This window comes from Equus caballus, chromosome X (genome assembly GCF_041296265.1).
Source record: "Equus caballus isolate H_3958 breed thoroughbred chromosome X, TB-T2T, whole genome shotgun sequence".
Taxonomy (NCBI): Eukaryota; Metazoa; Chordata; class Mammalia; order Perissodactyla; family Equidae; genus Equus; species Equus caballus.
In genome coordinates this window covers 64,704,052-64,716,200 of record NC_091715.1, presented here as the reverse complement: position 1 = coordinate 64,716,200, position 12,149 = coordinate 64,704,052, and the positions used below count along the sequence as shown (strand labels likewise).

Genomic DNA, 12,149 nt, shown 5'->3' with positions numbered 1-12,149 from the left:
CTGAGATTTTAAATTCAAATTCAGCTAACATGGAGGAGTGACATCAGCAAGATGGCTGAATAGGAGTTTCCAGTGCTTTTCCCCTTACAGTAGCATCAGTTTGAACAACATCAATTTGAACAACCATCCATGCATGAAAATCCCTTCATGAGAGCTATGAAATCTAGCTGAGAGATTACAGCACCTGAGTGGAGCAAAGAAATAAGAAAATATACACTGCAGGTGGTAAGAAGGACATTTTCATATTATCCACATCACCCTTCCCCTAAGCTCACATAGCACAGTGCAGAGAGGGATACCCTCCACATGGGGGAAAGAGAGTGAAGTAAGCACCCATCTTCACCTTGGAGCCCAGTACCAGGCCTACCCCAATGAGCTTCAGTGCCAACTCGTCCCCCCATTGACCCAGGCTCCAGGCTGGCCACCACAGACCCAGGTTCCAAGCCTGCTCCAGAACCAGGCCATTTCCTGCAGTCCCAGGCTACAGGACTGCCCCTATAGACTTGGATTCCAAGCATACCACTGCACCAGAGTGGCCCCATGGCCCTAGGTTGCAGGCCAGCCCCGGTAGCCCTAGTCTCCAGGATGCAATCACAGACCCAGCCTCTAGGCCAGCTCTCTGTGGACCCAGCCTCCAGATCTGCCCCAGTGCCAGACCAATCCTCTGGCCCCAGACTCTAAGCTCACCCCTGCACATCCAGGTTTCAAGCTTGCCCACCCACTGACTCAGGCACCAGATCAGCCTGTCCAAGGACTCCAGCAGCAAGCCCACCTGTGGAACACACCAGCTGGCTTGACCAGAATCTCTGGTTGTGCTGACTGGTAAAAGGCTTTCCTTGCCAAAGCCAATCTGTAAAGACTGGAAGATGTGCGTACTTCTTCAAATAGACAAACACCACCACAAGGCCACAAGGATCAGGAATAATAAGGGAGATAAGACACCACCAAGGGAACAAAATAAAGCACCAGGAACCAACCCTAATGAAATGGAGACCTATAAACTGTCTGAGAAGAAATTCAAAATAGTTGTCTTAAAGACATTCAGTGAACCAGAAGAGAACATAGATAGACAACTAAACAAAATCAGGAAAACAATACTTGAGAAATTCAATAAAGTGATAGAAACCATAAAGAGCCAAACAAATTCTGAAACTAAAGAACACAATTACTGCACTAAAAAATTCAGTAAAGGGTTTCAACATCAAACTCAACCAAGCAGAAGAAAGAAGCAGTGAGCTCTCACTTGAAATTACCCATTCAGAGGAATCAAAAGAAAAAAGATTAAAAAAGAGTGAAGAAAACCTGAGACTTATGGGACATTGCTTAATGAATCAATATACACATTATGAGAGTCCCAGAAGGAGCCAAGAAAGAGAAAGGGGTAGAAATCTTATTTAAACAAATAATGACAGAAAACTTCTTAAATCTGAAGAGGGAAATGAACATCTAGATCCATGAAGCCCAAAGAAACCCAAATAGATCAAACATAGAGATGTTCACCAAGACACATTATAATAAGATTCTAAAAATTCCAAGACAAAGGGAGAATTTTGAATGCAGCAAGAGAAAAGTGAGTCATCACATACAAGGAAACCCCCATAATACTATGAGCAGATTTCTCAGCAGAAACCTTCAGGCCAGGAGAGAGTGGGATAATATATTCAAAGTAGTAAAAGGAAAAGGCTGCCAACCAATAATACTATATTTGACAAAGCAGTCCTTCAGAAATGAAGGAGAAATAAAACTTTTCCAGACAAACAAAAGCTGAGGGAATTCATCACCCCTGGATCTGGTTTACAAGAAATGTTCAAAGAGGTTCTTCAGGTTGAAACAAATGGACATTAATTAACAACATGGAAACATAGAGAAGTATAAAAATCATTGGTGAAGATAACAATGTAGTTAAATTTAGAATATTCTAATACTGTGACAGTGGTGTGTAAATCTCTTTTGACTCTAGTATAAAAGTTAAAATACAAAGTATTAAAAATAATTATTGCTACAATAATTTGTTAATGGATACACAATCTAAAAAGATAAATTATGATGCCACCTCCTCTGTGAAGGAGAAAGTGGAAGGGAACATTGAATGCCTACTTTGTTGTTCCATAATCTCATTTTTATTAGATAAAAATTCATTTATTTGTTTATTCACAATATCCCCAAATACACACCAGGGAATATAATCTCTATGCTAGCAGAAATTTTTTTCTCACTCTGTATCCCTAGTACCAGCACAGTACCTGACATATTGTAAGCCCTCAATAAATGTATGTGATAAATGAATGAACTGGGTGTTAGTAGACCTGTCTAACTTCATCTTGGCCACGAGCTTGCTGAGTGACTTTGGCTAGTCATTTCCCCATTCTGGGTCTTGGTTTACCCCTCTGTGTGATGAGGACTTCATGCCAGAAGATCACCAAGAGACTCACCCAGTCTAGTTTTGTTTTGTTTTTTACTTTTTTAAATGAGATATAATTCATATGCCATAAAATTCACCCTTTTAAAGTGTATGTCAGTGGTTTTTAGTATATTCACAAGCTTGTGCAGCCATCTAATTCTAGAATATCTGCATTACCCTAAAAAACCCTGTACCTCCCAATAACCCCCCCCCCCAACCCAATCCCTGGCATTCACTAATATACCTTCTGTATCTATGGATTTGCCTATTCTGGACATTTTATATAAATGGAATAATACAATATGTTGTCTTTTTGTGACTGGCTCCTTAGCATAATGATTTCAAGGTCCATCCATGATGTAGCATATATCAATACTTCATTCCTTTTTATGGATAAGTAATATTGCAGTATATAAATATACATTTTGTTTACCCATTCATCAGTTGATGGACTCTTGGATTGTTTCCAATTTTTGGCTATAATGCTACTATGAAGATTTGTTCACAGGTTTTTGTGTGGATGTATGTTTTCAATGATCTTGGGTATATACCTAGGAGTGGAATTGCTGAGTCGTGTGTCCGCTCTGTGTTTAGACTTTTGAGGAACTATTTAGAGGCTATTTTCTAAAGCAGCTGCACCATTTTACTTTCCCACCAAAAATGGATGAGAGTTCCAATTTCTCCATATCTTTGCCAACACTTGGCACTTCATTTTTAAGTAAAAATTGTGTATTTTTAAGGTGTACAACATGACGATTTGATACACACATTACAAAGTGAAATAATTACTACACTCATGCTAATTAACATGTCATCTCCTCACTAGTTACTACTTCTTTTGTGAATGAGAGTACCTGAAATCTCTCTTAGCAAATTTCCAGTATTCATTATAGTATTATTAACTATAGTCATCATATTGTACATTAGATCACTAGACTTATTCATCCTACATAACGGCAACTTTGTACTCTTTAAGCAACATCTCCCCATTTCCCTTATCTCCTCGCCCCTGGTAACCACCATTCTACTTTCTGCTTTTATGTATTCGACTTTTTTAGAGTCCACCTAGAAATGGGATCATGCAGTTTTTTTCTCTTCGTGTCTGGCTTATTTCCATTAGCATAATGTCTTCCAGCTTCATCTGTGTTGTTGCAAATGACAGGATATCCTTTTATAATTCTGAATAGTATTCATATATATATATATGTATATCACATTGTCTTCATCCATTCACCTATCAACAGACACTTAGGTTGTTCCCATATCTTATCTTTTTAATTCTAGCCATCCTAACTGGGTGTGAATCTATACTCATTTAATCCTCATCACTTTCCATGTAAGGTAGGTATATTGAGATCTATAATATAGTGAATGCATTGGAGGCTTAAAGAGGGTGAGTAGTTTGCCCAATTCACACAGCTACCAAATGACAGAGCAGCAATTTGCATCCATCTTATTCCAGAGCTCATTTGTCTATTATAATATTGTACTTCCTACAACTTATCTGAACACTATTTTGAGAAGGAACCAATCCTTCTATTCATCACCATTCTTTACCAGTAACATTTCATTATCTTACCCCAAACTTGTTATTCCTCTTGTATATAATATTTCAGTAAATCCTTACGCCATCATCATGGCGTCCTTCATACTCCCATATCTAAGCCCTGTCCATTCCACCCACTTAACATCTCTTGAATCTGTTTCTCTTTGCTGCTACTGCTCCAGTTTAGATCCTTCTCATCAGCAGTTCCCTATCTAATCTCTTTACCTCCAGTCTCTCTGGTCCAGTCTACTTTTCATAATGAACCTAAAAGGATATTATAAAAACATATGTGATAATGCCACTTCCCTGCGAAAAAAGTTATAGTCCTCTGCAGCCTAATGATAAAGTTCATATTCCTGAACACAGCCTTCATGATATAGCCCCAATCCACCTTAACAACCTCATCTCCAACTACCCACACTTTTCATCTAAAATTTGTTCCTATACTCAAGCCACACTAAAGTTTTTACTTTTATTTTAAATTTTCTTAGACAAACTATGATCTTTTGCTTCTCCAAGTTGTTCTCTGTCTGAAATTCCCTTTTCCCTTTTCTTCCACCTATTGCAGTCCTTCAAGGCCCAGCTCAAATGTTACCTCTTTTGCAAGATCTTCTCCAATCCCTCCAGACAGAATTAGCACTGTCCTCCTCATAGCACTTATTTGCATGATTCTACTTGTATTATAATAATTGATCTATTTCTCCTGCTGGACTCGTGTGCATCTTATCAAGGCTCCTCCCCATGACTTGCCCACACATAAAAAAGAGGCCCCCAGTTGACTACTTGCCTGTTTGTGAGGCTTCCCTGTCTGATACCGATTCACTCCCAGTTCTCTGCAGTTTCTGAAGCTGATCTGTTTGTTTTCTTATGGAAATGGATGGCTGGTTGGGGAAAGGCAATGATACTGAACTCTTATTACCTGACAGGATCAATGAACTCTATCTTCAGCAAGAGTATGGACAACCGAAAAGCAAGTACTATTGTTACAGGAAATTGTAGACCACAAAAGCTATGGGAAGAGCATAACGTGGTTACTCAGGGATTTCTTTATGAAGATGGAGAAAAAAGCTAAATTCTGTTAAGTTTATTAACTTGAAATTTGAGCAATCTTTATAAAATACTTTTGAGAGAAATAGAAATATTTAAGGATTAACTGATGTTTTTATTTAAAAAGAATAGAATATACAATTCTTTAGGGGCTCTTAAGTCCCTTTTGAATTACATATCCCTTTGAATAAAACATCTTGATGTATTGTGGTTTTACTGAATTGTGGTAACGAAAATCATCCTCGGATCTTGAATAAAATTCCCTATTTGATGGGACCTGTGACTCCACATGAACTGGGGTAGGTAGAGACTGATTTTGTGGAATATCATTAATTTGTTCCACAATAGTAGCTCCTTTGAAAATGTGTACAATTTTTCAATATTATGTATGCATGTATAAAAATGGAAAGGTGATAAAGGTTATCAATCTTGTCTCTTTGCACTAACTTTTCCTAGATGAAATCCAACATCAAACACCCAACGGTACTATCACCAGCACTATAGACCCCCCCAAGCTGCCACAATACCCTAAGCTGCCTATTCAGAGGAATGGGGAAACTGATCCTGGGAGGAAGTCTCCAAGCAAGCCTGTTGCAGATGGCAAGCTGGAGTCCTGCCCTGAGGTGGATGTGGGGAAATTGGTGTCTAGACTGCAGGATGGAGGGACCAAGGCCATACCAAAGACCACCAATGGACCTGTGCCAGGCTTTGGGCCCACCAAAGCCCCCACTTTCCACATAAAGAGACCAGCTCCTCGGCCCCTGGTTCACCCCAAGGAGGGTAAGTACTTGGGAATCCCATGGGACCCTGGACTGAACCCAACTACTTTGCACCTTGAGATATTTCTGAGATTGGTGATATTTAAGTAGAAATCTGTTCCAGTATACTACCACTGATGTTGGAATGGTAGGTAAGAACATAAAAGCCACTCACAATAATCACTAGAATGTAAGCTCCATGAAAGCAGGGGTTTGGGGCCTGTTTTATTTACCTCTATATCCCAAGTGCTTAGAACAATGCCTGACGGTCACATAGTATGCATTCATTATTTGTGGAATAGATTAATAATAGTGATATTATTTATTAATATTATTATTGCTGCTGTTGCCATTTATTATCTGTTATGTACCTGGCACTATACAAGGTACTGGTGTACTCGTTTGGATTCTCACAACCTTACTGCAAAGAATGTGTTATTGGTTTTTTTTCTACTAGAAAACAGGCTCCTAGAGGAAAGTGACTTGCCAAAGATTCACAGCTAGTAACTGACAGAGCTAAAATCAGAATGTTACCAAGCCTGGCAAGCACCAAAGCCTGTGTTCTTTCCAATAAGACAGAACTATCATTTTACCTTCCTATAAGAAGCTTTTAATCTGTGAACTATTATTTTCTCATTCTCACTTTCTAGTTTAATAGAAATACAGACAAAGAGGCACAACTTATGTAAAACTCTGGACTGTTAAATTCCAAATTCAAGAAGTGGCTCACTTCTGCAAATTTAATTGGCTACTACATGTGGAAACTCATGTTGGGAGGTTGGGGCTAATCCAGAGGAGATTTGGGGGGGATATAATTCTATGAAGATAGTACAGTTAATGGAAAGAATATAAACTTTGAGATAACAAAAGCTTAGATCCAAATCCTGGCTTATTTACTTTCTACCTAGATGAACTTCTAAAAATGTGCCTTATGTTTTATGTCCTGTCCTGTTCCAAACATGATTTAAGGCGTTCGCAATATAGGAAAAATACAAGAACTTAATAATAGTAAAAATAATTTATTCAACAAGTATTTATTGAGTACTTACTGTGTGCCTAGCCGCATTCTAGGTGTTGAAAACATAAAAGTGAGTAAGACACACAAGGTCCCTGTGCTCTTGACTTATATCAGGGTTTAGCAAACTATGGCCTTAAAAGGTTGAAAAAAATCAAAAGAAAAATAATGCGTCATGACATGAAAATTATGTGAAATTTAAATTTCCATGTTCATAAACAGAAACATGCCCCTTCATTTACATTTTGTCTTGAGCTGCTTTCACACTACAACAGCGGAACTGAGTAGTGGCGATAGAGACCTTATGGCGTGCAAAGCCTAAAATATTAACTATCATACTTTACAGAAAATGTTTGCTGACCTCTGCCTTAGATTCTAGAGTACAGGTAAGGAAAAATAAGGTGAAGATGGGGGAGAAAAGGTAGGATAGGAGGGAGATGGAAAGAATGGAGTTAGTACACAAAATGTTTGCTGTGAAGCCTTACACACTTGATGGAGCAGTGTCACAGAGTTGGCTCTAAACTTTCTAGAGAAAACGAAAAGAGAAAGAACTCAATGGTTATATAATTCCAAGTTTTTAAGTTAACGACAAACCAGTTGTTCAAGTAAAACACAACTCTTCTAGTTTTTTTTTATTTAATTTTTATTGAGTTAATGATAGGTTACAATATTGTGAAATTTCAGTTGTACATTATTGTTTGTCAGTCGTGTTGTAGGTGCACCCCTTCACCCTTTGTGCCCACCTCCTACCCCACCATTCCACTGGTAGCCACTAATCTGTTCTCTTTGTCCACATTTTTAACTTCCTCATATGAGTGGAGTCATACAGAGATTGTCCTTCTCTATCTGGCTTATTTCACTGAACATAATACCCTCAAGGTCCATCCATGTTGTTGCAAATGGGACGATTTTGTTCTTTTTTATGGCTGAGTAAGTATTCCATTGTGTATATATGCCACATCTTCTTTATCCAATCATCAATGATGGGCACTTACGTTGCTTCCACGTCTTGGCTATTGTAAATAATGCTGCAATGAACATTGGGGTGCATGGGACTTTTGAAATTGCTGATTTCAAGCTCTTTGGATAGATACCCAGTAGTGGGATTGCTGGATCATATGGTAGTTCTTTTTTTTAATTTTTTAAGGAATTTCCATACTGTTTTCCATAGTGGCTGCACCAGTTTGCATTCCCACCAACAGTGGATGAGGATTCCTTTTTCTCCACAACCTCTCCAACATTTGTTACTATTTGTTTTGGTTATTTTTGTCATTCTAATGGGTGTAAGGTGATATCTTACTGTAGTTTTGATTTGCATTTCCCTGATGATCTGTGATGATGAACATCTTTTCATGTGCCTATTGGCCATCTGTCTATCTTCTTTGGAGAAATGTCTATTCATGTCCCCTGCCCATTTTTTGATCGGGTCGTTTGATTTTTTGTTGTTGAGTTGTGTGAGTTCTTTATATATTATGGAGATTAATCCTTTGTCGGATGTATGACTTGCAAATATTTTTTCCCAGTTAGTGGGTTGTTTTTTTGGTTCAATCCTGTTTTCCTTTGCCTCAAAGAAGCTCTTTAGTCTGATGAAGTCCCATTTGTTTATTCTTTCTATTGTTTCCCTTGTCTGAGAAGACATGGTGTCTGAAAAGATCCTTTTAATACTGATGTCAAAGAGTGTACTGCCTACATTTTCTTCTAGAAGCCTTATTGTTTCAGGTCTTACCTTTAGGCCTTTGATCCATTTTGAGTTTATTTTTGTGAATGGTGAAAAAGAATCGTCAATTTTCGTTCTTTTACATGTGGCTTTCCAGTTTTCCCAGCACCATTTGTTGAAAAGACTTCCCTTTCTCCATTGTATGCCCTCAGCTCCTTTGTCGAAGATTAGCTGTCCATAGATGTGTGGTTTTATTTCTGGGCTTTCAGTTCTGTTCCATTGATCTGTGCACCTGTTTTTGTACCAGTACCATGCTGTTTTGATTACTGTAGCTTTGTAGTATGTTTTGAAGTCAGGGATTGTGATGCCTCCAGCTTTGTTCTTTTTTCTCACGATTGCTTTAGCAATTCCAGGTCTTTTGTTGCCCTATATGAATTTTAGGATTCTTTTTTCTATTTCTGTAAAGAATGTCATTGGGATTCTGATTGGGATTGTGTTGAATCTGTAGATTGCTTTAGGTAGAATGGATATTTTAACTATGTTTATTCTTCCAATCCATGTACATGGAATGTCTTTCCATCTCTTTATGTCATCATCCATTTCTTTCAGAAAAGCCTTGTAGTTTTCATCATATAGGTCTTTCACTTCCTTAGTTAAATTCACCTTTTTGTTGCAATTGTGAATGGTATTGTGTTATTGAGTTCTTTTTCTGTTAGTTCATTATTAGAGTATAGAAATGCTACTGATTTATGTAAATTGATCCTATACCCTGCAACTTTGCTATAGTTGTTGATTATTTCTAAAAGTTTTCCAATCGATTCTTTGGGGTTTTCTATATATAAGATAATATCGTCTGCAAACAGTGAGAGTTTCACTTCTTCCCTCCCTATTTGGATTCCTTTTATTCCTTTTTCTTGCCTAATTGCTCTGGCCCAAACCTCCAGTACTGTGTTAAATGGGAGTGGTGATAGAGGGCATCCTTGTCTCCTTCCAGTTTTCAGGGGGATGGCGCTCAGTTATTGCCCATTGAGTAAGATGTTGGCTGTGGGTTTGTCATGTATGGCCTTGTTATGTTGAGGTAGTTCCCTTCTATCCCCATTTTGTTCAGAGTTTTTATCATAAATGGCTGTTGGATCTTGTCAAATGCTTTCTCTGCATCTATTGAGATGATCATGTGGTTTTTGTTCCTCAATTTGTTTATGTGGTGGATCACGTTGATTGATTTGCAGATGTTGAACCATCCCTGTGTCCCTGCTATGAATCCCATTTGATCATGATGTATGATCCTTTTGATGAATTGCTGAATTCTGGTTGCCAAAATTTTGTTGAGAATTTTTGCATCTATGTTCATCAGCAATATTGGCCTGTAGTTCTCCTTTTTTTGTGCTGTCCTTGTCAGGTTTTGGTATCAGCGTGATGTTGGCCTCATAGAATGTATTAGGAAGTGTTCCATCCTCCCTGACTTTTTGGAATAGCTTGAAAAGGATAGGTATTAAATCCTCTCTGAAAGTTTGTTAGAATTCCCCAGGAAAGCCATCTGGTCCTGGGGTTTTATTCTTTGGGATGTTTTTGATTGCTGTTTCAATCTCTTTCTTTGTGATTGGTCTGTTCAAATTGTCTGCTTCTTCTTGACTAAGCTTTGGGAGATTGTAAGAGTCCAAGAATTTATCCATTTCCTCTAGGTTATCCATTTTGTTGGCATAGAGTTTTTCGTAGTATTCTCTTATAATCCGTTGTATTTCTGCAGAGTCTGTTATTTTTCCTCTTTCATTTCTGATTTGGTTTATTTGAGCTTTTTCCCTTTTTTGCTTTGTAAGTCTGGCTAGGGGTTTGTCAATTTTATTTATCTTCTCAAAGAACCAGCTCTTTGTTTCATTGATCCTTTCTACTGCCTTTTCTGTTTAAACAGCATTTATTTCTGCTCTGATTTTCATGATTTCTCTCCTTCTGTTGACTTTGGGCTTTGTTTGTTCTTCTTTCTTTAATTCAGTTAGGTGTAGTTTAAGATTGCTTATTTAGGATGTTTCTTGTATGTTAAGATGTGCCTGTATTGCGATGAATTTCCCTCTTAATACAGCTTTTGCTGTATCCCGTATGAGTTTGTCTGGCATGTTATCATTTTCATTTGTCTCCAGGTATTTTTTGATTTCTTCTTTAATTTCTTCAATGATCCATTGCTTGTTCAATAGCATATTGTTTAGTCTCCACATCTTTGTGCCTTTCTCAGCTTTTTTCTTGTGATTAATTTCTAGCTTTGTAGCATTATGATTGGAGAATATGCTTGCTATTATTTCAATTTTTTTAAATTTGTAGAGTCTTGCCTTGTTTCCCAACATATGGTCTATCCTTGAGAATGTTCCATGCACACTTGAGAAGAATGTGTATTCTGCTGTTTTTGTGTGAGTGTTCTATATATGTTTATTAAGTCCAACTGTTCCAGCTTTTCGGTTAGCTCCAGTGTTTCCTTGTTGATTCTCTGTCTGGAGCATCTGTCCAATCATGTGAGTGGGATGTTGAGGTCCCCTTCTATTATTGTGTTATTTTTGATAGCTTCTTTTAGGTTTGTTAATAGTTGCTTTATGAACTTTGGTGCTCCTGTGTTGGGTGATATTTATATAGATAGCTTATATAGATATTTATAAGCATTATTTCTTTTTGATGAAGTGTCCCCTTGATCATTATGTATTGGCCCTCTATGTCTCTCTTTACCTGCCTTATCTTGAAATCTGTTGTGTCTGATATAAGTATTGCAACACCTGCTTTCTTTTGTTTGCTACTGTCTTGAAGTATTGTCTTCCACCCCTTCACTCTGAGCCAGTGTTTGTCCTTGGAGCTGAGGTGTGTTTCCTGGAGGCAACAAATTGTTGGATCTTGTTCTTTAATCCATCTTGCCACTCTGTGTCTTTTTATTGGAAACTTCAATCCGTTTACATTGAGGGTGATTATTGATGCATGAGGGCCTAATGCTGTCATTCTGTCGCTTATTTTCCAGTTTTCCTGTGTTTCCTTTCCTTCTTGTACCGTGTGTTTTAGCCTAACCATTGACTTCTGCAATGTCTTCTGCTGAGTTTTTTTTTTTTTATCATTTTCCTTATTTTTGTTTTGTGTCTCTGTTCTGTTTCTTAGTTTAGTGGCTACCCTGCAGTTTGTATTCAGAATCTCGTGCATAACGTAGTCCATTTTCTGGTGGCCTCTTACTTCCTTAGCCTAAACTGATTCAGCCCCTTTCCTCCTCCCCTCCTAAATTATTATTTTCTTCTCTTATTCCAACTTATGTTGTGACTTTGTGGTTAGAGTGATAAGATTGTCTTTGCTTTAGTGATTTCCTTCCCTTTATCCTAATGCTATAGTTAAATAATTTCTATCCTATTCTGGTTCTATCTATTTGTCTCCCTACTCTGTATTTTGTGACCCCCCCCTTTCTCCATTTTTTTCTTTTTTCACGTATGAGGGCCTTTTTGAGAATTTCTTGTAGAAGTGGGCCTGTGGCTGTGAAGTCACTTAGCTTTTATTTGTCTGGAAAAGATTTAATTTCTCCCTCATATCTGAAGGATATTTTTGCTGGATAGAGTATTCTTGGCTGAAGATTTTTATCTTTTAAAGTTTTGAATATGTCATTCCAATCTCTCCTAGCTTGTATGGTTTCTGTGGAGAAATCCACTGAAAGTCTGATAAGGGTTCCTTTGTAGGTTATTTTCTTCTGCCTTGCTGCCCTTAGTATTCTT

At 37.8% G+C, this 12,149-nt stretch overlaps 1 protein-coding gene across 2 annotated transcripts in view; it reads left to right on the top strand.

The window, feature by feature from the left end:
- The window catches only part of OPHN1 (oligophrenin 1), a 503,637-nt gene that overhangs the window by 472,351 nt on the left and 19,137 nt on the right, over positions 1 to 12,149 (top strand). For both annotated transcript variants that reach the window (XM_005614235.4, XM_014728949.3), the window contains exon 21: positions 5,451 to 5,774. In XM_005614235.4, the coding sequence (XP_005614292.1) occupies positions 5,451 to 5,774 (324 nt within the window). The remainder of the gene's footprint in view (positions 1 to 5,450; positions 5,775 to 12,149) is intronic.